The following is a 25,815-nucleotide window of genomic DNA, read 5'->3' on the forward strand; positions in this document are numbered from 1 at the left end:
CTCTGTAATTCTACTGTTCTGCTGAGGACAGTAGAAATAATATGGTTTTGCTTTCACCATCTGTCTTTGCACCCCATCCTCCCCGTCGAATTTCAGCATTGTTTTGGCTGTTTTAGCGTTTGGAGGAGCTCAGCGGGGCAGGCTGGGGCTGATAGAACGCGTTCCACCCAGCACACAAATAAACCCCTCACTGCCTGGGCCGTTTGGGGATGTTTCCAGCCAGTTTTTCGCTTTAGCTGTCCCCCTTGCTGAGGAGCAGGAGAAATGAGCACAAGCTGTCTGGTTTACAGGCTGGTTGCAGCCCAAAGAAGAGGCGCCGGCTTGGGCCCACCAAGAAGCAGAAGAGCAGCGAAAAGACGCCCCGTGGCACAGGCAGTCCCTCCCGCCATCCCGGGGACGCTCCGCGCGGGGCTGGAGGCGCAGGCGATGCAGCTGGGTTTCCCTGCGGGCAGTGTGGAAGGTGAGCTGCTCGCTTTTTCTTCTTGAAACTCACTGCTTTGGGCTCAAACAGATGGAAACTCTCCGAGATGGCTGGGGGGCAGCAGAACTAAGGGCAGCTGGAGGATTCCCACTGTCCCGCCGCCACCTGCTGCTTTTGTTGGACTTTTAGCTGAAACCGCTGTGTTTTCCTGTGCCTTTGAACGCCTCACGGTCTCTTCCCTGAGGTGTTGGGGCACCTGTCCCATGCCGCACATGGGCACGTGTTGTCACCACCATTTGTTTAATAGCCGCTTTTCCTCTGCGCCTGTTGGAGCAACGAACCTGTCGGGATTGTTCCTGCTCAGTTCCATCCTCCTCCCGTCTCCCCTGCACTCGGGGCTCCTCCGTCTCCCGCTGACTGCAGCCACAACGGTTTCTCTCTCTCTCTTTGAAGGCCCTTTCCTCCCATTACAGGCCTGGGGTGGTTCATCTCCTTGGGCGAGAATCCCAGCGTTTCTCCTTTGTTTGGCTGAGAAAAAGGTTCCACTGAAGTTCCTTCTTGCGGTTTGCGGCCCGAGGGCTCCCGCGCTGCAGTCGCTCGTGCCAAGCGACATTGCTCGTGCCACGCAGAGCCACTCGAGTTTCAGTCCGACCCGATTTTGATCCATCGTGATGTTAATTCTCCTATTTTAATCCCCAATGATCTGCCGTGTTTAACCAACGAGGTCCCACCCAGCCGGGGGTACCGGCAGAGACTGTGTGGCACCACGCAGCAAAACGCACAAGAAACTCACAAAATTAGAAGTAATGAAACGTCGTCTAACAAATTTTTTTTTCTTAGAAAAGGAGTTAAAAATCCCCGTTTGTTTTTTCCCTTCCAGGGTGTTTGGGACAGTCAACGGGAGGAACGCGCATGTGAAATACCATCGCCCACGGGAGGATCGGAAGGCCCTGGGGACGTCTTCAAAGGGCGGCGAAGCCGGCAGAAGCCCAGAGGGTGACCTCCTCCCGTTGGCAACTGGGCAACTGCCGGTGCAGCCCAGCAACCAGGTCCCTTTCCACCACTAAGTAAACCCCACCCACCATCTCTCGCCTCCAGCAGCGCCTGAGCTCTGCGGAGGGTCCACCACCACGAGGTCACCCCCGCTCCAGAAAGACCCAGAAGATAAGAACAGCAGAGAATAAGGTATTGTATTTAATAGTGTTTCCCCCTTAGGTGATAGTGACGTGTAGATTTTCGGTCTTAGTTAGGCATCTTTTAGCTCTTAGTTTTAGGCTTTAGTGTTGTTCTGATAGGAGTAAGGTTTGTTGTTCTTCTGAGAGGAGTAAGGTTTTTTTTTTATGTGTTCTCCTCAATTTATTAAATTGAGCTGTTGAACGTTCAAGTCCTGGGGCTGCTCTTGCTGGGTTTGAGCCAGAAATAATCGAAGCCGTCAAAACCCATTCTGTGCGGTTGGTGGTGCGAGGCAAAGGAGAACCTGGGCCTGCGCCACACAGTGCTGTTCCCGGGTTGGTTTTCCCACTGGAGAGCGCAGTGGCACTGCCATGACAAAGCCGGCAGCAGGATTGGGGCGGGTGAAGGCATTGGATGTCTGCGAGGCCTCTTGGTTATTTGCCAGAGTCGGCGTTGGCCTTTCGTGCTGCGCTGTAGCGCCCATCGGTGTTTGTTTGCACAAATAACGCAGCATTTGGCAGTGACAATGGTGGTTGGGTTAGTTCAGGGAATGACATCTAAAGAAGGGGGCTGGTCTCTGCTGGCGGTGTACCGGGAGGGAGAAAAGGTTTACTTTTCGTTGCCAGGCCACCTGATTTTCATGGCTTTGGTTTTTTGTTTGTTTTTTTTTTTTTGTTTTTGTTTTGGTTTGGTTTTTTTTTTGTGTGGCTGAATATTCCCGCCCGGTTGAAGCAAATCCGTATTTTGGTTCTGTTTTCTCTTTAAAGTATTGATCTTCAGGTCTGGGCCATGGTAAACTTCTTTCCCCGAAGCGCCCGCTTTGCAGAGCGGGTACGAACATTCTCCTTTTGTTTCCCATCACTTGTATTTATAAAAAAACTACCCTAAAAGTCAGAAGAGGCATCGGCGTGTTCACACCTCTTCCCTAAGCCTGCTCCTCACTGCCGGTGCTGCCCAAGCGATGCCAAAAAGGCGGGAGTTTGGGAAAAATACCCGGCACCCTATCTAACTGTGGTGTCCAAAACCCCGCGGGTCGATTTAACCCCCCACTGACCCAGGGAAGGGCTCCACGTGCCAGTTCCTGTTCCAAGTCTTGTTGCTGTTTCACATTGATTCTAAAAAATCAGAATGGCGGATACAAGAACAGAATTTGGACCAGATTCTCCGGCACCAGGACAGTGCACCGATGCTTCAGGGCGCTTTCCCCGGCAGCGAAGGCCTGGTCTGGCAGGAGGGCGGTGGCGGGGATGGCGAGGTACTGCCGGCTCAGCCGCCCCACGGCCGGGAAGCGATGCTCGTTCTTCTTCCACCAGCTGGTGCTGTGCTTGCAGAGGGGCTCCAGGATGTAGTTTTCCAGTTGCTGGTGAATCTCGGGCATGCTCTCCATCGGGTCCTACCCCAGAAGGATGTCGTAGCTACTCTGAGACGGGGCGCTGGCGCATGGGTCCTTGCGAGCAGGCAGCTGGCTGCCGGCATCTGCGCCCGTGGCTTTGGAATCTGAGTTTGGCACCCCAAACTGGGTGGCAGATGGGGACTGGTGGTTGCAAACCCACAACAGCGTGGTTCTCACTGGCTGGTGCAACTCGCTTCTCAGGCTGGGGCTGAGAAACTGCATCTCCTTGAAGCGCGGGTCCAAAACAGAGGCGATAACTGCTGGGCTTTCGAGCACTTTCTCGAATGCAGTTCCCTTCAGTTTGGAAGACGGCAGAACACGGAGAATGGCATTACACGCGATCTCCTCCTTGGTGTATTGATTGGACAGGGAATCAGTCAAAAGAGAAAATAAGAAAAATTAATTTGTTTTCTACTTGGATGGCAGAAATCTACGAGAGGCAATAGAAGTCGGATGGTTGAACAAAATCTTGCATGGCTTTGAGTTTGCCCTGAGCTGACAGCTGCAAAGCCTATTGTGAAACCTACTCATTTTTGTGATCATAGTGATTTTTGTTTGTGTTTTGTTTGGATGTCTTAAGAGTATCGTTATCAAGCAATTATCTCCCCCCCAGCCCCGCCATGCCCACCAGCAGCAACGGGCCGATGGGATCCTCAGCTGTCAGGTGGGGGGCAGCGGCACCAGGGCAGGGAGGGCGATGCCTGGTACCCCCGGGCGGGCCATGCCGACGGTGTGGCTGGAGAATGCTCCATGGCTGCTCACTGCGGCATTTCTCATGGCTGGGGGGAAACACGTTGGGAGCAGGGGGTGGGGGTGAATGGGGGAGGCAAAGCATCTGCAAGGGGCTGTGAGGGCCATGGAAAGGGGAGTGAAGGGCATCTGCAAGGTTGGAGGGGGTAAGGAGGGTGGTAGGTGTCTAAAATAGGGTGCTGGGGGTGTGCAAGGAGGGGGGACAGCAGGCCGCTGAAAGGGGGTGTAAGGCATCAGCAAGGCATCTGCAAGGCAGAGGGGTGGGGGCTCAAAGGGGGAGGCGAGGGGTACCCAAGTTGGGTGCGGGAGGGATGTGAGGAGGGGAGGAAGGCACCTGGGCAATGCCTGTTGGGGGTCTCCCCACCAGACCCCCCCTCCTCCGCATCTCGATGTGACCCCCTGGTGATGCTGTGGCCCTTCAGAGCAGGGGGACAAAGGCCACTGTCCCCACAGAGCCCCATGCCACCCGGTCACCTCAGCTATTGTCCCACCGGGCGCTTGCACGGATGCGCCCGGTGTTGGGGTGCAGGCAGGAGGTGGCTGGGTGGTCCCCCCCTCTTTCTGCATCTCCTTGGCCCGGGGGAGGGCCTGTCCGCCCCCCCGCTGCACCCATGGGACCCAGCTGCAGGAGGTGCTCTCGGGGGCAAACGAGAGGTGGGGAATTAATTAATCTGCCCTGAAATTACAGCTCACGGGAAAGACTGAGAGGAATTTGCGTCTCTGCCAGCAAGGGAAGACGGTCACGTCCTGGTGATGCTCAGCTGTGACCTGCGTGTGTCCCCCCCTCACAGCCCCACTTTGGGGCTCTGGAGATGTGTCCTCTCCCAGGTCCAGTCCCCGTCACAGCCCAAATCCTGGCTCAGGAGCCAGAGGGGTCCCTGCAGGGGATGGTGCTGACCCCCACGATAGCAAAGGAGGGAGCCACAGGACCGGTGGCTTCGTCTGGGTAGGATGGAGATGGAGAGGGGCGAGGAGGGGGGTCTCCTGCTCCACCACTAGAGCAGCTCCCCCAGTTTGGCCCCTCATCCCCTTATAACACTGGGATCAGTGTTATTAATTACACTTTGCGCGAGATTAATTACATCAATCCTCCCTCCTGCTGCTGGTGGCCAGTCCAGCTTGCGAGTGACGGAATGAGGGGGCTGAGATGGGAAGTTTGCCTGCTCGTGCGATGCTTTTGGCCTCCCCTGGCACCGGGAGGACTCAAAGCCGGACCTGAACCTCTGCTTTGTGCTTTTCCTCATCCTCAATTACACCAAAGCTTCCCCAGGGAAAGATTTTTCTTTCTAACTGGAGGAGTTGCACTGAGACAGGTAAACTGAGGCAGGACAGTCAAAAGTCCCTCTCTCTCCTGCTGGGACAAAAAAAACCCTGCAGCAAAATAATAATTTGGAGAAGTTTTCTTGAGAGGGAACAACACTCTCTGCTCCGAAAGTCAAAAGTGAGCTTGCCATCCCCTTTCCCAGCCCAGTTTCGATGATTTGATGTTTTCCAGGCGCCTGGCAGCAGCGGAGAAGGACAAAGAGGGAAGGCGAAGTGTCTGCAAGTGCTGGTACCCATCCTGGGATGGGATAATTTGCTTTCTGGAGGCATCTCTCCATCCTGCTCCATCCCATCCCAAGCCCACGCGTCCACAGATCCCATAGACTTATTAAATCCTTAAATCCTCCAGCGATTTCCTCAATGAAATAACCTTTCTGAGTCCATTTGAGTGGCTTAATCGGGAAAAAGAGGGTTTTGAGTGGCACCGGTTCCTTCAGTGGCATCTCTGTGCGAGGTTTGCCGCGATTTCTGCTGCAACAACTGGGGAAGGGCGATGGGATTCTCGGAGTGTCTTGCCACGGACCCGCTTGGCTTCTTTCTCCTGTATTTGCGCCTGAAGCTTTAATACTAAATAATAAAAAAGCAGCAGAGATCTGAGCTTGGATCCCGATGGGATTTTAACGGATTAGACCTCATTGTCACCCTCCTTCGCTGTGTTATTTTACATCCCATGTCACCTTTCAGGGCGAGCCGGGGCTGTCAACCTTTGTGCTGAGCAGCGCCGGGGAGGAAGTTCATGACAGCAAATGAATCTGTAGGCTGGAAATGAGGGATTAGCTCCGCTCGGAACATAAAGTAGGGCTGGAGATAGCTGGCGGAAGCGAGGAGAGTAAAACATGGGGCTTCCCTGGCCATTTCCGTACGGCGTAGGACTTGGTCTGGCTAACGAGGGTTTATGGAAGCCGCGAAGGGACGGAGGCTGTGCCGAAGGGAGACCTCCCTGAAACACCCTGATTTGATGCAGGAAATGTTGATGAAGATCAGGGCTGCCCCATAACGGGCATTTCCCCAACGGTTTGTGCCTCACGTGGTCTTTTGGCAGTTTGGGCTTTCAAATACACCCAAACACTGTGTAACACCTTTTGCCCTGCCGAGATGCAGCGTTTCCACCCCTTTTCTCTATTCTGGAGAGTTTTTCCTCAAAACAGAGCAGGTTTCTCCCCATCCGCTAAGTTTTCCAAGCGGGATCAGTATTGGGGTGTATAGCTTTAAATAACTGCCGGGGTCACCCTGAACATTCCGATCCCAGCAACGGTCGCTGTTTATGTGCTGGAGATGGTGCAGACTGGGAGTCACTGGTCTGCAGTCGGAGGGTTTGGTCCTCTGATTGATCTGGAGGCTCAGTTATCCCCCAAAACCGGTGACCGACTTGAGGATGAAGCAGGACAAGGGTCCCAAAATGACACTTCTGGAAGAGTTACAGGTGGGAGGGCTGTGCCGAGGGTCTGCGCATCCCCCAAAAAGGGGGGGAGACTTCCCAAAATCCCAGTGGCATGTCGCCAGAGCAGGGAAGGATGCGGGGGGACGATGCTTTGTGCTCTGCCGGGGGCAGGTTTAGCATCGTGGGTGGGAGCACGGAGCCAAAATGGTTTCTGAGAGAGAAGCAGACTTTCCCCATGTTGCTCGGGGGGGATTTGGGGAGCTGTGATGCCCAAATCGCTCCATTTATTCCCACTCTGACACCCCTGTAACACACTCAAGCTCGCTATTGTATTTAAATTGCGATTTTATTTCAATTGTGATTGTATCTAAGTTGCGATTTAATTTAAACAGTGATTTAATTCAAATTGGGGTTTTATTTCGGTGGCGATTTTACTTAAATTGCGATTTAATTCAAATTGGTGTTTTACTTAAGTAATGATTTTACTAAAATTGCCATTTAAAGCGATTTGATTAAGCCCCTTTTGTCCCGTGCCTTTTCTGAGGATGGGGTTTGGGTTTTTGAGGTTTTTTTCCGGTAAATCTGGAGGGGAGTAGACGCATTGCTAAGAAGGGACGGAGGGTGGTGGAGATCGGCGTGGGAGAGAGGACGGGAAAGCCACAGGCGCGTCATAATCCGGCTGCCGGGTGACGCGGGCGAGTGCCGGGAGGTGGTGGGGAGGTCGCAGCAAGTCGGCTTTGAAATTAGTACTCGGGGGCCAGAAAAAACTCATTCCCAGATGGGAATGTTTGTTCCTTTTGCTCATTAAATTAACTGGTGAGCGGGAGGTGTGAGCTTCCCGAGTGTCGCTGCTGCGCGGCAGCAGATGATGCCATTCAGTCGAAGCAGGGATTTGGGGGATAAAAAGCAGATTTCTGGTGTTTTGCTCTTCTCTAAAGAGAAGGGTTTCCTGGAGGCCCTTTCAAAGTTGCAGTTGCGACTCGAGTGTGAGACGTGGTTGGGTTTTTATTTCTTTGAGCGTGGTGATCCCGGTGATGCCCTTCCCCAGCCCAGGGGCAAGGGGAGAAGAGAACGCCTGTAATTCTCCTTCAGCTTTTAAGGCACAGATGCTCTTTGTGCAGCGCTGGCAGTGGTATTTCAGCCAAGGAGGGCATTAGCTGTTAGTCTTTGGCTTTTCTTTTGAGGAGAAAAACGCAGTTTTGTGTGGAAAGCAGGCTTGCAGCAAGAGAAGCCCGAGCCTGGTTGGGCTGAAGTCGAAGCTTCACCCTTGCAGATTCTTGAGGGCCTTTGGAGGTTGATGGTGGCCATGTCTTGTGGCCAAGTGCCATCTAGTGAGTCCTGCAGGTATCACTTTTGGAGAATGAAACTGGCTGTGCTCAAAAGTGTGGAGTTGGGTTCCCCCACCCCACTCCACCCCCAGTTTGGAAATCCCTTTTTTAATTTTAATTTTTCGAAAGGAACCACAAGAACGAAGCAGGAGGTTTGGCTTTGGTTTGAAACACTCAACTGTCTCCCCTTTTAGTAAATCCTTCCAGACTCACGGTATATACAATACAGGTGACATTACAGGTGGTTTTATTTGGGTATGGGAATAAAAACCTCCAAGTCCGTGTTTTTAGGGCTGTGCCTGGAGGAGGAGACACGCAGAGGTGTGATGCTCTTGGGCTCACGTGGCCGCAGGGATGGGTGATGACTGGGAGGACGTAAGGGAGCTCTCCTCACCTGGTCCCAACTTGTATCTTCTTCTCCTCACTAAACAGAGACACGACGAGGAGGCGGTGATTGACCAGGGAAGAACGAGCACCGCTGTCACTATTCACTATGAGAAGGAGGAGCTGGAAGGTGAGTCGGGAGAGGTGCCACCAGCCCCACGCGTTTTTCCGTCGCGCTAAGTCCCTGCCGCGTCCTGTGCTCAGCGTATGCATCACCTGCAGCGAAACGTGGCGTGCTTCTAAATAAACAAGCACAGTTATTTTCACATTGTTTTAATATTATGGCTTTTAGACAGAGGGGAAAAAGCCCCCATGGCATCTGCGGTGTGAGCGTTGGCCACAGAGCTTGGTAGTTCCCAGCTTGTTTTCTCAGAGGCTGCTCTTGGCTTGGAGAGGTCAGGAGAATAATTTGATGGCTGCAGACACAGGGCTGTGATTTTCTTTTTTTTTTGTTCCAGACTTCATTATCACAGGACTGATTGGATCTCCTCTTGTTGCCTTGTGCCATACAAAGATTTTAAAAATAATTACCTTCTGTCGCTGCTTAATGAGCAGGTCTGAGTGTTGTCCAGCCAAAGCTGGAATTTTAGACAAGGGTTGATATTTTCAGGGCACTTTTAGGTGACCCGGAGCCATCGCTTGTTGTTGCTCTGTTGTTGCAAAGTTAGAGTAAAACAGGCTTGGAAAAAAGGATGTCTCTGACATTCAGGGATGCAGTGAAACTAAAATGAAGAGAAGTTGGTGTTTCCTCCTGGGATGGATGCGCTGGTTTAATCGTGGCAGCGGCGTCAACCATCTCCGCAATATCGAGAGTGATGCGAACACTGCTTTTTTCGCAGGCCACCGCACCCTGTCCGTGGGCGTGCGGATGCCGCTGGTGAGGCAAAGCCACCGGCACCACCGACCCCACCGCCAGAAGCATCGGAAGAAGGAACGGGAGAAGGACTGTGCCCCAGTGGAGCAGGGCTACCACTGTAAGTCCCGCCGCAGTGTTCACGAGCCTTCTCGGGGCTGCGTGGGTGCCGGGGTCCTCTGCAAGCAGGTCCGTGTGGCTGATTTGTGTGGTTTGCTGTTCTTCTGAGGGAAAGTGGCATTATTTGGGAGGCAGTTGAAGGCATAATGGATTGAGGCTGGTCTTCCTTAGAGGGATCCTGCCATTAAAAATGGAAACGTGGGGAAGGAAAGTGGCCCGTCCTTATGCAGAGGTGGAACAGATGCTTCTCCTTCTCCGTGGCTCTGTGCAAGCCCGGCCAGACCCGGGGGAGAGGGGCCAGCCCAATATTTAGGGCTGAACTGGTGCTGATCGATGGCCACTTTGCGTGTGAGCGTGACGGGTCGAATGCAGGTGTGGTAACGGGATTTATCTTCTGCCCCCAGACACCCCATCCCAGCGGGTGCAGTTCATCCTCAGCACCGAGGAGAACGAGCAGCATGTTCCCCACCACTTGTTCACTGAGCTGGATGAGATCTTCCTGAAGGAGGGTGAAGATGCGGAGTGGAAGGAAACGGCAAGGTAAATCCCTGCCGCCGGCTGTGGTGGCAGCTGTGGGCTCTGCCTTCCGCTCTCCGGGACGCGAAGCTTTTGCAGCTGCAGGTGCCGATGCGTGGAGCCTTCTCCTCTTGCCGCCCCGTTGCTGCACCATAGGGGTTGCAGAGCTGAGGCTGTTTTCTTGCAACGGGGCTGATCGTGTCCGATGTCCGCAGGTGGCTGAAGTTTGAGGAGGACGTGGAAGATGGCGGCGAGCGCTGGAGCAAGCCCTACGTGGCCACGCTGTCCTTGCACAGCCTCTTTGAGCTGCGGAGCTGCATCATGAACGGGACAGTGCTGCTGGACGTTTGTGCCAACAGCATCGAAGAGATCGCAGGTACTGAGCGCACTGCGTCCCGCCGGGAACGGCCGAGCTCAATTTGCCGCGGTGCCCTTCACTCCCGTATCAAACCCTGCCCCAATGGCACATCCTTTTCCAGAACCTCCGCTGTGTTTTTAAATCGTGGGTTGCTTTTTGGATGTAGACTGGGTGTACAACAGTCACATCAGCTTTTTCTCCCAGTATGGGAGCCTTTTGAAAGCAATTTGTGGGGTCAGAGAGGCGATTAGAGAATATTCTCCGGCCAGAAAGGAGTGTCAGGGCTTGGCAGGCTGCTCTCAGAAACACGGAGTCTGCGTAAGAGCTGAACCTCCTTAAATAAGCTACTTACTACAAGCTGTTTCCTCCCGTTCTTTGTTTTGTTTTTTTTTCCTATTGCCTTAACATCCAGGATTTAAGAGCTTTAAAGGCAGAGTTTATCTGGCAGGTGACCAAGCAGCATATTTCTGTGGGGAAGATAATTGAAGTTAATTGAAAAAGCGGCTTTGGAGAAATTATCTTTGACTGGCAGGTCTCCATTCAGCCCTTGCAAGAGCTGGAGAAGTCGGAGCCGTTCTTAGCACGTTTCTCCCTGTGTTTGGCAAATTGCAGTGGATGGGCAAAGGAAACTCTGGGAAAGTCTGCGCTACAGATTGCTTATAATTTGTTGAAATGTGTCGAGTCTAGAGAGTCTGTCTAGAAACGCCAGATCAGGAAAAAAAATGGCATTATCTAGGATGGGGAATAATTATCTGAGCGGAGTGATGAATAAGCACTTTGATGATGGCTTTTAGCAAAAGAGAATTCTTCCTTTCGCTGCAAAGGCTGAACTGCATTAAAACGTCTTGCTAAGCAAGGCTGAGCCCGCGTTAGGGTATCCTGCGTGGCGCAGCCTTCGCCGGGGGCTTGAGGGGTCGGGGCTTGGGGACTTTCTGCTCTGACAGCTTCGTTTCCCGTTGCCATCTCCAGATATGATCCTGGGCCAGCAAGAGCAGTCCACGGAGTTTGATGAGCGCATGCGGGCAAAAGTTCGAGAAGTGCTTTTGAAGAAGCATCACCATCAGAACGAGAAGAAAAGAAACAACCTTCTCTCCATCGTCTGCTCATTTGCTGACACGAGCAAGAAGCAGTTAGATGTGCATCCCCTCGACAAGCCAGGTGAGGGTTCCTGCAGGGTTTGGTACCCGGTGAGGGTTTCTGCCAGGCTTTGGCACCAGGTGAAGGTTTCTGCAGGGCTTTGGCCCCATTAGACTTCTCCCGGCAAAGGAGAAGTGTCCCGATTGCTCCTTGCTTTTCTTTCTGAGTGTCTTTCTCCTCCCAGCCCACTCACTCACTCCTCATCCATCTCCCACCACTGCAGAAGCTAAAAATGGGGTGAACCGTGACACCAATGCAGTGGATCTAAGCAAGGTGAGACACTCGTAGCTTTCTTACGCTTTTAGGCCAGATTTGCTCTTGCAAACTTGGCTGCAGAGTGTTCTGCAGAGTGCTGTGGGCTTTGCTTTTGGGGTAATGGCTGAAAATCCCTTGTCGTGCCCAGGCGGAGCTGCGCTTCATGAAGAAAATTCCCACCGGGGCTGAAGCGTGCAACGTGCTTGTAGGAGAGCTGGATTTCCTTCGCCAGCCCATCGTGGCATTTGTCCGCCTGACCCCAGCTGTCCTCCTCTCGGGCATGACGGAAGTTCCCATCCCAACGAGGTCTGAATGAGAAGCGCAAAGTTTTTATTTAAAAAAAAACCACCACAACAAAACACCAAATTCATGCATCAGTTGGGCGTCCCAGGGGAACACGGCCAGTGGGAGCAAGCAGGTTTCTCCCAGCCACATCTCCGTGCTTTCATTTCTCCCTTCCCTGCTGGAGCTTTTAAACCCATTGGCCAATTTTAATGAAAGTTTGCCCAAAACTCAAATTTGCGTTTGGTTTTGATGCGTTTCAAATTCATCACCTGAGTCAGTGAGCCTACACGTCCCCCCTGGAGCCACGCTCTGGGGTGGGAGCTCCCAGGGATTTCCTTGGGCGCCCTTTGAGTGAGGCCATGTTCTTCTCTCTCATTTTGGTTTTCTTGCCTAGGTTCCTGTTTGTTTTGCTTGGACCAGGAGGAAAAGCCCATCAGTACCACGAGATCGGCAGGTCCATGGCTACTATCATGACGGATGAGGTGTGACGAGATAAGAGATATCTCCGGGTCATTTTTTTGGGGCTTTCTTCACCTCTTCCTGTCTCTGTAGTAGTGAGGAAGAGGGTTTGTTGTCCCTGTTAGCTGCCTGCAGGAGGCTAAAATCCCACCTGGGCTGCAGCCCGCGCCTCATCCTTCTCCCCAGGGTCCCCAGCACGCTGTCCCCAGTGGTGGCATTGCCAGGGCCAGTGAAACTTCTCCTCTTGAAGCAGAAGGCTGTGGTGTGCCATGGGGGACGGGAGCCTGGTGGAGATGGTTACAAATACTGTGATGCACAGATTTTTCCTTTGGGGGAATATTTCCTGCCACTTCCAACAGGCGATTTGGGGGAAATGACCTTGCATTTAGCCAAGAGCTTATTGCACTGGTTAGGACATCCGAGATGGGTCATGCTCTCACCAGGTTGTCTCCTACGGCAGGTTTTCCACGATGTTGCCTATAAAGCCAAGAACCAGGCTGACCTGGTGGCTGGCATCGATGAGTTTCTGGATCAGGTCATGGTTTTGCCACCAGGAGAGTGGGATCCCTCCATCCGAATTGAGCCCCCGAAAAACGTCCCTTCGCAGGTGGGTGCTGCGGCAGAAGAAGGCACGAGGGGGATGGGCAGGAGGGCAGCACGGCTGGGGGTGCTGCTCAGGGGCCCAAATTCACAGGTCACGTACCCAGCCCAAAAAGCAAAACAAGCCAGTGGCTGCAAAGACATATCTTTATCTTATTTCCATTTTAACAGGAAAAAAGGAAGGTGCCAGAAGCTCTCGATGACAGCGCTTCTCACAGCAAGCCGGAGAAGCACAGCGGTCCTGAACTGGAGCGGACAGGAAGGTGTGAACTGAAATAGTTTGGTGGGGTGTTTTTCTGTTTGCCCCTAAAATCTGAGTGCGCACCTCCCTTCTAGCAGAGTTTTGGGGTTAACTGGGTCAGTGAAGGGGCTCCAGGTTCCCAGCTTGGTCCCCTGGGCTGGGTGGGTGGGAGATTTGGGCAGCTGGGCTCAGCTGCAGTGTGGTTGCACAGAGGTTTTCTTGCTTTGGGGTGGAAGCAGATGTGTAAGTACCTCCAGGTAGAGCTCTGCTGCTTCTCAAAGTGAGGGACTGTTGCAATAAGAGGGGGTGGGCTCTCAGGTTTGGTCTCCTTTTGTTTTTGTTGGAGGGGTTTTTTGTATGCCTCAGTTTCTACTGGGGCTAAAATGGGAGAAGGAGACTTCTTTTTAGCAACAGAAGTTACTCTGTGCTTGTGATTGTCCTTCCTCAGCCAAGAAAACTTAACGCTGTCTTCCACGAAAATGGTTTGGTTTTTTTTTTCCTTCCTCCAGGCTCTTTGGCGGTTTGATCCGGGATGTGAAGCGAAAAGCCCCCTGGTTCTGGAGTGACTTTCGGGATGGTCTGAGCCTGCAGTGTCTGGCGTCCTTCCTGTTCCTCTACTGTGCCTGCATGTCCCCCATCATCACCTTCGGGGGACTGCTGGGGGAGGCGACCAACGGCCACATAGTGAGCACCTCTCTCTGTTGGGTGGCACGGGGGAGGACAACACTCATGCAAAAGTCCTTGCTGCAGTGAATTTGCACTTGTTTTTTTCCCCCTAATGATTTAATTACTCGCTGCTGCCTCTCTTCCCCGGACAGAGTGCCATGGAGTCGCTGCTGGGCGCATCCATGACCGGCGTGGTGTATTCCCTCTTTGCTGGCCAACCTCTCACCATCCTCGGCAGCACCGGCCCCGTCCTCGTGTTCGAGAAGATCCTCTACAAATTCTGCAAGTAAGGCTGGCTGCTGCGGCCAGGTGCTGCGAGCACCTTCGGAAGAAGGCAGGGATGGAGAAAAGATGTTTTTCTTAGTGGTAGTTGGTAGATTGAAGTTGTCTTCTGTGTCACAGACATCACGCGCTGCTGCTTTAGTATGTGACGGTGCAGGAGCCCTCAGTCTCTGAAGGATGGATGGGTGGTTCGGGTTTTTTAGGGTTAAAGTGAAAGAGCAGGAGGAGGAGAAACCACAAGGATGTGGATGCCCGAGATGGGCTGCACAGGGAAGATGAGACAAATGACTCTGGTTTGGGAATGAGGGAAGATTTGCTTTCCTCTCAGTACAAACTCGGGCACTTTTTTGTATGATTTTTGCTGGAAGTGGAAATATATTTTACCCACATATCCAAAGAGTTTTCTGGTCCAATGTTTTGATGATTTTTGAGAAAGCAGGAGCTTTTCAGGCGAAATGGATATTTTCCATGACAGTCTTTTTGTTGTGGCAACTGTGATGGGAGATTAACCCCCTTATTGCAATTAAATTTATTATGAAGCCCCAACTTGCTGGCAGCAGGTAACTGGGTGCAAACCCAGCCGGTTTCGCTGTTAGGGCAATGGGTTGATGTGGGAGAACACCACCTTCCACAACAGGGACCTGACCTCAATTAGCCTCCGAGGCATTAACACAAGGTCATTGTTAAATAAGGATTAATTAGCCTCTCCTCCTGCGGGCCCACACCCTGTGCCGCAGCCCCGAGGCTGTCTGTAGTAGGACCGGAAACTGCATTTACCATCCGCAGCCTTGACACGCTCCTGAATTGCTGCCGACTTTCCCCGAAGGAAGGCACGGCTCGGAGCCTCTTGCTGCCCTCTCCACCCTGCGTTTTCTTTTGCTTTCCCAGGGACTACGCGCTCTCTTATCTCTCTCTCCGGGCATGCATTGGTCTGTGGACCGCCTTCTTCTGCATAGTGCTGGTGGCCACTGATGCTAGCTCTTTGGTGTGCTACATCACCCGCTTCACCGAAGAAGCCTTCGCCTCCCTCATCTGCATCATCTTCATCTATGAGGCTCTGGAGAAGCTGAGTCACCTGCGAGAGACCTACCCTGTGCACACGCACAGCAAGCTGGACTTCCTCACCATCTCCTAGTGGGTTTCTTCCTCCTAAAGTGCCGCTGCCCCTTGGCAGGAGCTCAGGGCTGCACCTCCATCGCCTTCCCCTCACCCCTGTCTTGGCTTCTCTCCTCCCAGCTGTAAGTGTGAGGCACCGACCCATCCCAGCAACGAAACCCTGCAGTTCTGGGAGAGCAACAAGATCAATGTGTCTGGCATCACCTGGGAGAACCTCACAGTGACTGTAAGTGCCCCGAGTCACTGCTTCCTCGTGCCGCGGCCGCGGGGTCCAGGGGCACTGGCCTGGTGCAAAGCTCAGAGCCCTTCAGGTGATGATGGGCTTCCAACTGTGCCAGTGCTGCTCTGAAAAGTCATTACTTCAGTGTGTTTAACCCCCTTGGGCCTGGGAAGGAGAGTCCACCTCATCCCCGACATGGTGGGCAATAACTGTTATCCTCAGAACAGCGGTTCTGTCTGGGAGCAAGGTTCAGTGGGGTGCTTTGGTTATTGGAGAAGTTGGAGGACTTAAGTTCATGCTTGAAGGCTGTAATTAGCTTCCTTAATTGGTTCCTAGTAACTCCAGGCCTTGCTTTCTTACTCAGCGCTGTCTGAAGGTACGTGCATAAACTTGCATGTCTGAGCAGCCCCTTGGGCCGTTGTTGCTGGAAGCAGAGCTCAGGCACAGGGTGGGACGCTCTTATGGACATCTTCACCCCCCTTGGCCGTGTCCTGTGAGCCCGCCCCTGGGAAGGGACAATTTGTCTCTTCTCCTTTCCTGTCACTGTTGTCTTAGCCCTCCTTCCCCATTCCCTCTTTCACTCTCCCCAAGAGTTTCCAGTGTTTCCTTCCCCTCTGGTGTCTTCTTCAGCCACGGTTACCTGCCGTTCAAGCGGAGGATGTGCCATGGGTCTGTGGTACAGTGTCCCATCACATCTCCTCTCTCCGCTGTCTGTGTAGTTCCATGTGTCACTTATTCAGCTGCTGTTGATCGTTAAATATAAATCTCCGCTAGCTGCATTAGTCCCGAGGTCACGGATCTTGGAGCAAGATCCTTCAAACCCCCTAGTTATCCGAGGTTTCCTTGCCGCATGTGCACTACCTTTGTGTCCTGATGCTGTTTCCCCAGGAATGTCGGTATTTGCATGGAGAGTTTCGTGGACCTGCCTGTGGACACGATGGCCCCTACACGCCCGATGTCCTCTTCTGGTGCTGCATCCTCTTCTTCTCCACCTTTGTCCTGTCGGGCTTATTGAAGAAGTTTAAAACCAGCCGCTACTTCCCGACCAGAGTAGGTAGAAGACGGTGGCCAGCAGCAGTCTCCACACTCATTTCCCAAAATGGCTTTCCCGGAGCACTAAGCAGTGTTTGCCACCGCTTGGTCAAACTGGGAAATGTTGACCTTGAAGGCCAAACTTGGATGTCCCTCACTCATTTCCAGGAGTGCAAAACGATCGTAGTGTTTCCCACCTGCCTCGCGACCTGCCCCGGAGCGGTTTTTTGCCCAGGCAGTGGGAAATCAGGTCTTCCAAAGTTGGTTGTTTGTTGTTTTTTTGTTTGTGTTTTTTTTTCACCTTCTGTGCCTTATATGCTCAAATGGAAAGTTGATTCAAATGAGGAACTGCCATAGAAAAAGACACAAAAGACACTGTTTCTTCCTTTTGAGGAGCAAATGATGCCTCAGTGCTTTATTCCCATTGTAGCTGTGAGTGCAGCTGTAGTGGCAGACATCTGTTTCCTTATTTTTTAATATTTATTGGCTTTTTTTTAAGGTTTGAATTTAAACCACCCTTTTCCACCTAATTAAACTTTTTTTGTTGCCTGACACCAGATCTCGCAGGTACAAACACAGCAACAGTATCTAACCGAGGGATTTGGCTGCATCTTCTCAGAGTGGTGGGAATTTGTTAACCAGCCTTAATGCTGTTGACGTCTTTAACTTTTCCATCTCACGGTATGGCCCCGTTTGTGCTGTCCCTTTCAGCTCTGCTTTCTTGCCCCAGGTACGGTCCGCAGTAAGTGACTTTGGTGTCTTCCTCACCATCGTCGTCATGGTGCTCATTGACTTCCTGGTTGGGATCCCGTCGCCGAAGCTCCACGTCCCCCACATGTTCAAGGTAATGGGGTGTTTTGGTGTGGAGCCACTTTCAGCCCTTGGGGATGCCACAAGGTGATGCTGGGACAGGACAGGGCTGAGTCTGGGGATGCTGGTGGTGTTACTATCTCCTCTTCCACCTCCGAATGCATCGTTTCCTTCTGGAAAGAAGACGCCAGCCCCAAAACTTGATACCTACAGAAGTATCTATAGGTGCTTGCGACGAGGACGCTGGCACTGCTGAACCCCGTAGGAGAGGGTGACACGAAGGCAGGGCCAGGAGATGAGGCGGCACAGCGATGGAGAGGAAAATCAAAGCCAGTGAAGTGGCTGGGCTGGGAGTTGATCCTGATGTGTGTTTTGGCTTTGTTGCAGCCTACCAGAGACGACCGCGGGTGGTTGGTCAACCCCATAGGGCCCAACCCTTGGTGGACGGTGTTGGCCGCGCCCATCCCAGCTCTGCTCTGCACCATCTTGATATTCATGGACCAGCAGATCACGTCTGTCATTGTCAACAGGAAGGAGCACAAGCTGAAGGTAAGGGGCTGCAAGAGCTGACCCCATCCCCACCCCACTCTGGGCTGCAGGTGTGGGGAGAAGCTCCTATGCCAAGTGCTTTGTGAAGGCGTTGGTTTGGGACAATGTCAGGCTGTGTGGCAGGATGCTCTGCTGGATTAGTGATGTCACAGGGAGCAAACGAGGGCAGTTCAGATGAGCAATCTTTTGGAGGAGCAAATTAATTTTCGAGCACTATAGAAGCGTATTTTTGTTTCAAAACGCCAGCAGGAGCTGGGGGAACGAACTGTTTTGACACACTGCCAGGGATAACTCAGGGTCACATCTTGCTTGCAAGCAGTAGAAATTTCTTTATGAATGAAAATAGTCTTTTTGTTTGTTTGAGAAGTAGCTATTGCACAAACCTCCCAAATCCACTTGGTCTGAACCCCTGCCAGATTTTCACGAAAGGTGCTTGCGCAAAGACCATATCCATCCTTATTTTTGCCAATTCTTCTCTTAAATTTTCAAGAGGGTGACTTGCGCCCAAGTAGGGTTTGAGTCTGAGTCGCGACGTTGTCCTCGCTCTTGTGCTGTGGGATGCTCTGTTCCTTGTTTTGCTGCCCACAGAAAGGATGCGGGTACCACCTGGACCTTTTCATGGTGGCCGTGATGCTCGGGGTGTGCTCCGTGATGGGGCTGCCCTGGTTTGTGGCTGCAACTGTCCTGTCCATCACCCACGTCAATAGCCTCAAAGTGGAGTCTGGCTGCTCAGCTCCAGGAGAACAACCCAAGTTTCTGGGGATACGAGAGCAGAGAGTCACCGGCTTGATGATCTTTGTGCTCATGGGCTGCTCTGTCTTCTTCACTTCGGTGTTAAAGGTAAGAGGAAAATGCAAAACGCCCAACAAGCGTGAGCTTTTTGGAGGTTTGACAAAAACCATCCCCTCCCTCCAGGCCTGAGTAGGTGTGGAGCAGAGGAGGAGGCGATCCCAAACCTTGAGGCTTGGCCCACGGTGGGAAGCAGCCTCAGTTACGCTTTCCAGCCCTTCACACCCCAGTTTGGTGTCCTCGAGGCAAGCGAGCAGGACAACTGCTTTAATTCCCAGGTGTCTCTCAGGCCCACGTGTGTTTATGGGTTACGACGAAGCGGATTCAGACCAGTACACTGCTCTCTTTCAAGCAGGCAGCACCTTATGGGATGCAATTGGCTCCCCAAAATGCCTCCCAACAGCCGTTCCCAGTAGCTAAACACACCAAAATCATCCCCGTGGGCTTCCTTGTGTGTTCCTCCCACAAAGTCACCGCAGCTCTAGGCTAAAAGGAGGCACTTCGCTTTTGCGTGTTGCCACAAAAATGTGTAGAAATGTTCTTCAGCCGTCACAGAACGTGGCGTACAGTTTCATGGGTGAAATGACCTATTTTCCTCCAACCTTTCAGGAAAACAGGATTATTCTAATGAAACGTAACTAAATGCTCTGCCTAAAGCAGAGCATTCACTCACTCACTCACACACACAAAACCTCTACGTGTTGAGAGCTGAAACATCTCTAACCCTGTGGAAACTGGAAAGCTTTAGGCAATTTTAGGCAGTGCCTCTAGAAGAGAGCAGTAATACTGGAAATGCATTTAAAAAAATAAATTATTGCATTCTTTTTTTTAATTTCCCAGTTTATACCCATGCCTGTGCTTTACGGTGTCTTTCTCTACATGGGCGTGTCGTCACTCAGAGGGATTCAGGTACGGACTCTTACAGCGTGCAGCTCCCTGCTGTGTCATCTCCAGAGACGCAGGAAAAAAGCAGTGGTGTGGGAGAAAACCTCCCCAAAAGCAGGCAGTGAAAGTATTTTGTATAAGGAAAAGATTGGTGGGGGCACAGGAGGTACGTAGGGTGGGAGGACCAGGCAAGTTCAGCGCGCTCTGCGTCACAGTTTGGGACAGGGCAGTGTTTGGTGTGGTGAAAATGGGGGAATTCAGTGCAAAGCGAAGGCGATTTCTACTGCCGGTGGGAATCCTCACTGGGGGATTGAGTGGGCTGAGAAATGCCAAATAACAAACAGAAGAATAGAATATATTAAAAATATATTTTTATAGAAGAACAGGGAGGGGGGGTGAGATGGTCTGAGGAGGACCTGGGGGTACGGACTGATGAGAAGCTCACCATGAGCCGGCAATGCACGATCACAGCCCAGAAGGCCGACCGCATCCTGGGCTGCATCAGCAGTGTGGCCGGCAGGGCGAGGGGGGATTGTGCCCTCTGCTGTGCTCTGCTCTGGGGAGACCCCCTGCAGTGCTGCCTCCAGCTCGGGGGCTGCAGCACAGGAGAGACATGGACCTGGTGGAGCGGGGCCAGAGGAGGCCCCGGAGCTGCTGCGAGGGCTGGAGCCCCTCTGATGGGAGGACAGGCTGGGAGAGTTGGGGGCGTTCAGCCTGGAGAAGAGAAGTCTCTGGGGAGTCCAGTGCCTAAAGGGGCTCCAGGAGAGTTGGGGAGCGACTCTGGATGAGGGAGGGGAGCAAGGGGACGAGGGGGGATGGTTTGACACTGACAGAGGGCAGATTGAGATGAGATATCAGGGAGAAATTTTTCCCTGTGAGGGTGGTGAGGCACCAGTGCAGGTTGCCCTGAGAATCTGTGGCTGCCCCATCCCTGGAGGTGTTCAAGGCCAGGTTGGACGGGGCTTGGAGCAACCTGGGCTGGTGGGAGGTGTCCCTGCCCAGGGCAGGGGGTGGGACTGGCTGGTCTTCGAGGTCCCTTCCAACCTAAACCCTTCTGTGATTCTATAATAGAAGAATGTGGAATAATTGCAATTTGGTGGGCAGCTCTCATGGACACACTGGTTTATAGATGGAGCAAAGGGAAAACGGGTGCTGCTCCCGGGAGGAACAAAGTGGGATCCAGGATTTCTCACTGCACGCGAGATCCTGAAAACTCCTTCCACGTCCCAACAGGGCCGGAAACTTTCCGCAGCCCCAAGGGGTAACTTTTCCACTTTTATTTTGCAGTTCTTCGATCGCTTGAAGCTCTTTTGGATGCCGGCAAAACACCAGCCGGATTTCATCTACCTGCGGCACGTTCCCTTGCGGAAGGTGCATTTCTTCACCTTGATCCAGCTCATCTGCCTCGTCCTGCTCTGGGCCATCAAGGTGTCCCGTGCTGCCATCATCTTTCCCATGATGGTAAGAGCCGGTGCCGCTCGGCAGTGGGACGTTTGCAGCGTCGGAGTGAAATGTAGCATCATCTCACACCTCAACCCCCTCTTCCTTCTTATTTTGTGAAGGTTTTGGCTCTCGTGTTTGTCCGGAAAGTGATGGACTTCTGCTTCTCAAAGCGGGAGCTCAGCTTTTTGGATGACCTTATGCCAGAAAGCAGGAAGAAGTTGGCCAATGCCAAAAATGAAGCCAAAGAAGAAGAGGTGATGCTTGCTGAGTGCTCGGGGCTGGATGTCTCCCTCGGGCTCTGAGATTGCCTCTTTCCGTCACAGCTTCTCTTGAAATGTTGGGGGAAGATCTGAACTCAATAGAAATAGATCCTGACAGCCTGGATCCCGCATCATAACCTTGTTTTTAAATTAGCAGTGAGCTAAACACTTGAATAGCGGTATAATTTTTAAAGGTGCCATTTATAATAAACATTATAATTATGATGGAAAGATTTGCTCATAAGGGTGGTTTTAACCCCCCCCAAAATGTTTGGAGTGAAAGGTCCTTCCCCGGCTGCGCTAACAGAAGGTCAGAAGGAGAGGGCAGCACGTGGGCTTTGCTGGGTGTTTAGTTTATCTCCACTTCGATCATAGACAGACAACTTTGATTTGTCCCTTTTTATGTCAGGAGTCCCAGGAGATGATGGAAGCTGCTGCTGCAAACTCCGTTCGGCTGCAGCTGGGCAAGACCAGCAGCGCGGATATCCCAAAGCCAAGCAGCGACAGGTAAAGCCCCACCAAGCAGCAGGACCCCCGGCAAGATTAGCCTGAAGTGGGTTGGCAGAATTTTCTCCACGTTTATCTTTGCTGAGCATCCCAGCGCCATGCACTCAGCTTGGCGGGAAGAGCAAATTTATGGGCAGGGCGGGCGGCAGAGCGCTGGCACAGGCTGCCCAGAGAGGTGGGGGAGTCTCCCACTCGGGAGCCATTCCAAACCCGCCTGGAGGTGTCCTGTGCCACTGCTGTAGGTGCCCCTGCTCTGACAGGCGTGGGACTGGGTGAGCTCCAGAGGGCCCTTCCAGCCCTGACCAGTCTGGGATTCTGTGCAGAGCCTTTGCACAGAGCTGTAGCTCTGCGGCTCTCCGGCTCGCCTTCCAAACCTCCTCCTCCCGCCCAACCCGCTGTGCTTATGCGCAGCTTTGGTTCTCCTCCCCCCCGTTCCTCTTGCTGGTGCTGATGCGCTGGGTGGCGTCAGTTCCCACAGTCACAGATTGCGCTCTCAAATATTTATTGCAGGACTGATCCTTCGGAGATTAATATCTCGGATGAGATATCAAAAACACCCGTGTGGAAGGCTCTCACTATGAGCACGGAAACAGTCTGAATCTGGGGAGGAAAGAGGTAAAGGATCGTGTGGGAACGTGGCCGTGCTCCTTTGCGAGCGGTGGCACGTGCCTACGGCTTTTTTTTTTTTTGCCGGCAATGCCGAGCAAGCGGCGAGGGCTGCGGCACACGAACCAGCTCCTCTCTGCTGGCGCCGTCCCACGAGCGGGGCAACAGCCCCACTGATGACGCTCTCCCTCCTTTTCTCTCTCCTCCCTCCCCCCAACTCCAGTTTTCATGTTTAGGAATCTTGACTTTGAAGGAGAGGCGTGAGAACGTGACTCGGGGATGTGCCCACGCAGACATGGGCAGAAACCGCTTTTATTTTGTTTTCCAGTTGGCGGATTCCCCTTTAAGCCACGGCGATGGTTTCAGCTGTCCTTGGTGTGCTTCAGGCATTCCCTCTCTCCAGAGCAGCAAACTGAGGTGCACATGACAGTCAGTGGGAGTTCAGTGGTGTTCCGCCTCCGTGTGTTCGTGTGTGGGTTGTTGCCGCTTTGTAGCGGTAGAGGGACTGCTGCCGCTTCATCGTTCAGTGCTATTTTTTTAATATCTCACTCCTCCTCTTCTGTTTCTCTTTTTTTTTTATTCCCCAAAAATAAACTCTGAATGTTTCTGTTGTATGTGACGCTTTCTCCACTTTCTTCTTCATCACGACCAGGTTCTCGGGTCTGGTTTGGGGTCCTGCCTTCAGTTCGCCCTTCTGTCTCTCCCTGGCAGGAGAGGGATGCCCTCCGTGGCGGGGCAGCGCGGAGCGCCCGAGCGGTTGGGCCGAGGCGAAGGAAAAGCATTTGCTCCCTGCGCTCCAGTTTTACATTGGAGTTTTGGGGGAATTTTTGTTTGTTTGTTTGTTTTTATGATAATTATTTTTCTTGTTTCGGCTCTGCCGTCAGCCTGGAAGCTGCAAAAGGCAGAAATGGCGCCTTCTCCTCCCCCGGCTGTTAAATTAATATAAGTCAGCGCTTCAGATCAAACCCCTCCAATCCGCCGGGTGGTGGCGGGAGCGGCCAGGCGAGACCTGGGGCTCTGTGTCCCCGGGCGGCCCCTCCGCTGTCCCTCCGCTTTCCTTCCTTTTCCCTCCCTGGCTCTCTCTCTGTGGTGTTTTTTCCTCCTCCCCTCTCCTCGCAAAACCGCGTCTCTCTCGCAGGGTGGGATGAGCCCGGAGGCAAGTGGGAAGGTGCCTTTTCCTCCTCCTTTTTCCTGCCCCTTTGCAGGAAGAAGCTGTTGAGCAGAGATGGTTCTCGGGCTCTCTTCCCGTCTCGGGGGGGTCGTTGGGCTGCGGTGTGGGGCCGTGGAGCCCGGGAGGAGAGGACAACCCCGAAGAAAAGGTCCCCTTGCTGCCCTCCACCAGCAGCGGTGGGATGGGTGCAGGGACCCTCCTGCCATCGGCTTATCCCGTCCCCTGCGGGAGCCTTTTTCTGCAGCAAACCGACCCAAAACGACAACGGCACGTTGGTGCTTCTTGCTAAATGGGGAGGGGGGAGAAAAACAAATCATCTATCAGTTTGCTCTGTAAGGATGGAAGCGGCGCATCCCCAAACAGGGCCAAAATCAGGCGGCTTTTACGGGATGGGGTTTTGCAAAGCGGCTGGTGCCAGTGCCCCACGGTGACGGTCGGAGGGGGAAGAAACTGGTTGAGCCCTTAAAAAGAGGAAAAGAAAAAGGCTCGGAGGAAGGGAAAGGTGCAGCGCCGGGTTTCCTTGCTGCTGTTCCTCCGGGATGCCCGTGCGCGTCCCCTCCACGCTGCCCTCCGGGCAGGACCGTGCTCGCTGCTCCGGCTCTGCCTCCCCAGAGGGGAAAGGTCCCAGAGCAGGAGAGTCCCCGTCTCTCCCCCCTTCCCAAAAGAAACTTTAATTTAATCGTTACACTGGTGACCCACAGTGGCTGTGGGACTGGGGGCTGTGGTACCAGCCCTATTGCTGCCCTGCCCTTAAAATGGAATTATACACTTCTAATATAGGGCAATTTGGGTTTTTTTTTCCATTTTGTTTTCCTGCCTGTAAAAGGAGGGAGTGGGGCTGAGCTTCACTCACTCCTGGCCGGGACCGGGGCCAGAGCCTGGGATTGTTTTCGGCACGTGCCGGGCATCACTCCAGCAGAGACAGAAAGGAAGAAAATCACCCTGGAGGGAAAACGCGGCCGGTTTTGGGGCAGAGCGGGCTGAGTCCGGCTCTGCATCTCCCCCCTCCCCAGGGGCCACAAAACCTTGGCGGCTGCCTCCAAAATTCCTTACTTAAAAAGCAAAGCAGATTTCCCCGGCGTGGCCCTCTTCTGCATTCGAAGCTCGGGGGTTTTTGCTGCTTACAGGGTGAGATTTTTTATTCATTTATATATTTATGTATTTATTTTTAATTAAATGAAAGCTGAGGCCTTGGTTAACAACGTGACTCTGAGCCACCTAAAAGGCGTCTGTAACCCCCCGGGCTGACTGTGGGACACAGTGCTGCGCCTGTCCCCCCCTTCGTGCCCCGTGATCCCACGGCCGGCTCTGTATTTTGGGAGGATTTAATATTTCCCTGTGCAGAGGAGAATTTTACGGGGAGGAGTCGGGAGGAAAAATCCCTCTCAAAGCTGCTGCTGGAGTCGCTTTAGGAACCAAAAGAGATATCCCTGCAGTGACCCGCAATGCTTTAGTTGGCAGCAAAGCCCCTTCCCAGCGAGGCGGGACGGGGGCTGCTGTGCGCTTTGGTGCCTTCAAACAGCTCCTCACATCCCCCGGGGGCCCCTGGAAAGAAGTTTCCTAAAATGATACGCATAAAAGAGATCCTTAAGCGGGGTGTGTGTGTATGTAATGTAAAAAGGTAATAAAAAAGGGTGGGTTTTTTTTAATTATTTTAATTCCCCCCCCCCCTCCCCCCAGTGTGCTACATGTAGAAATACAGCAATTATTTTTGTTGCGCAGATGCTGAAATATATTTATTTTATTGTAAGAGATGACCTAGTTTGGAAACACTCCGTGTTGTAAATAAAACTGGAGGTGGGGGGTGGGGGAATCTCCCAAGCGAATCTGTGTTAGTTATCACTTTGAATCTTTGTGTGGTTTTGTGTTTGGTTTTAGTTTTTTTGTTTCATTGGGTTTTTTTAATTTATTTTGGGTTCATTCTGTGGAACACAAATGACACAAATCCCTGTCGCCGTCGCGTGGGTCCCGTCGGTGGAGCGTCACTGTGGACTGAGGGGTTCCCCCCGCCGGAGCCGGGACTGTCGGCCCTTTTTCTCTTGTTGCCCATTGAACGTAATGGGAAAAAGAATGGAATAAACCTCTCGTTTGTCTCACTGCGCCGCTGCCGTGTCTTTGGGAGGGCGGGGAGGAGGCGGAGGGGGCTGTGGAGCTTTTTTTGGGGGGGGGGGGGCTGGAGGGGATGGGGGAGTGGGCAGCACTGATTTTTGGGAGGAAGCCCATTTGCCTGGGGCTGGGGGTGGGGAACCAGCTGACTGGGGAAAGGGCTGAAATTAGTGGGTCTGGGGTTTGAAAAATTTAATGACTTAACTATGTTTTGGTTTTTAAATTTTGTTTGGTTTTTTTTTTAATTTGGGGGTTTAAATTTTGTTGTTTACTTTAATTTGGGTTTTTAAATGTTTTTTTTTATATATAATTTTGGTTGTTTCTCTGTGCAAGTAATTGCAATGAGCTCTGTGTTGCAGGAGGGAGGGGACAGCAGTGTCACACGTGTCCCCTCTG

General features: G+C 52.6%; 1 protein-coding gene across 1 annotated transcript in view; it reads left to right on the forward strand.

The window, feature by feature from the left end:
- Positions 1-22,134, forward strand: part of LOC309685435 (electroneutral sodium bicarbonate exchanger 1-like) — a gene marked incomplete at both ends in the record, with an annotated part of 102,580 nt that extends 80,446 nt beyond the window's left edge. The window contains 23 exons of the mRNA XM_082501205.1: positions 8,202-8,283; positions 8,993-9,127; positions 9,531-9,666; positions 9,858-10,018; positions 10,970-11,158; positions 11,322-11,410; positions 11,541-11,698; positions 12,072-12,159; positions 12,597-12,743; positions 12,908-12,999; positions 13,487-13,661; positions 13,796-13,929; positions 14,814-15,059; positions 15,162-15,267; positions 16,150-16,311; positions 17,024-17,137; positions 17,491-17,652; positions 18,241-18,492; positions 19,282-19,350; positions 20,614-20,787; positions 20,889-21,023; positions 21,439-21,536; positions 22,047-22,134. Coding sequence (XP_082357331.1) covers positions 8,202-8,283; positions 8,993-9,127; positions 9,531-9,666; positions 9,858-10,018; positions 10,970-11,158; positions 11,322-11,410; positions 11,541-11,698; positions 12,072-12,159; positions 12,597-12,743; positions 12,908-12,999; positions 13,487-13,661; positions 13,796-13,929; positions 14,814-15,059; positions 15,162-15,267; positions 16,150-16,311; positions 17,024-17,137; positions 17,491-17,652; positions 18,241-18,492; positions 19,282-19,350; positions 20,614-20,787; positions 20,889-21,023; positions 21,439-21,536; positions 22,047-22,134 — 3,192 coding nt within the window. The remainder of the gene's footprint in view (positions 1-8,201; positions 8,284-8,992; positions 9,128-9,530; positions 9,667-9,857; positions 10,019-10,969; positions 11,159-11,321; positions 11,411-11,540; positions 11,699-12,071; positions 12,160-12,596; positions 12,744-12,907; positions 13,000-13,486; positions 13,662-13,795; positions 13,930-14,813; positions 15,060-15,161; positions 15,268-16,149; positions 16,312-17,023; positions 17,138-17,490; positions 17,653-18,240; positions 18,493-19,281; positions 19,351-20,613; positions 20,788-20,888; positions 21,024-21,438; positions 21,537-22,046) is intronic.
- Positions 22,135-25,815: the final 3,681 nt, after the last annotated feature.

Source organism: Vanellus vanellus (assembly GCF_965231255.1).
Source record: "Vanellus vanellus genome assembly, contig: HAP1_SCAFFOLD_102, whole genome shotgun sequence".
Classification (NCBI taxonomy): Eukaryota; Metazoa; Chordata; class Aves; order Charadriiformes; family Charadriidae; genus Vanellus; species Vanellus vanellus.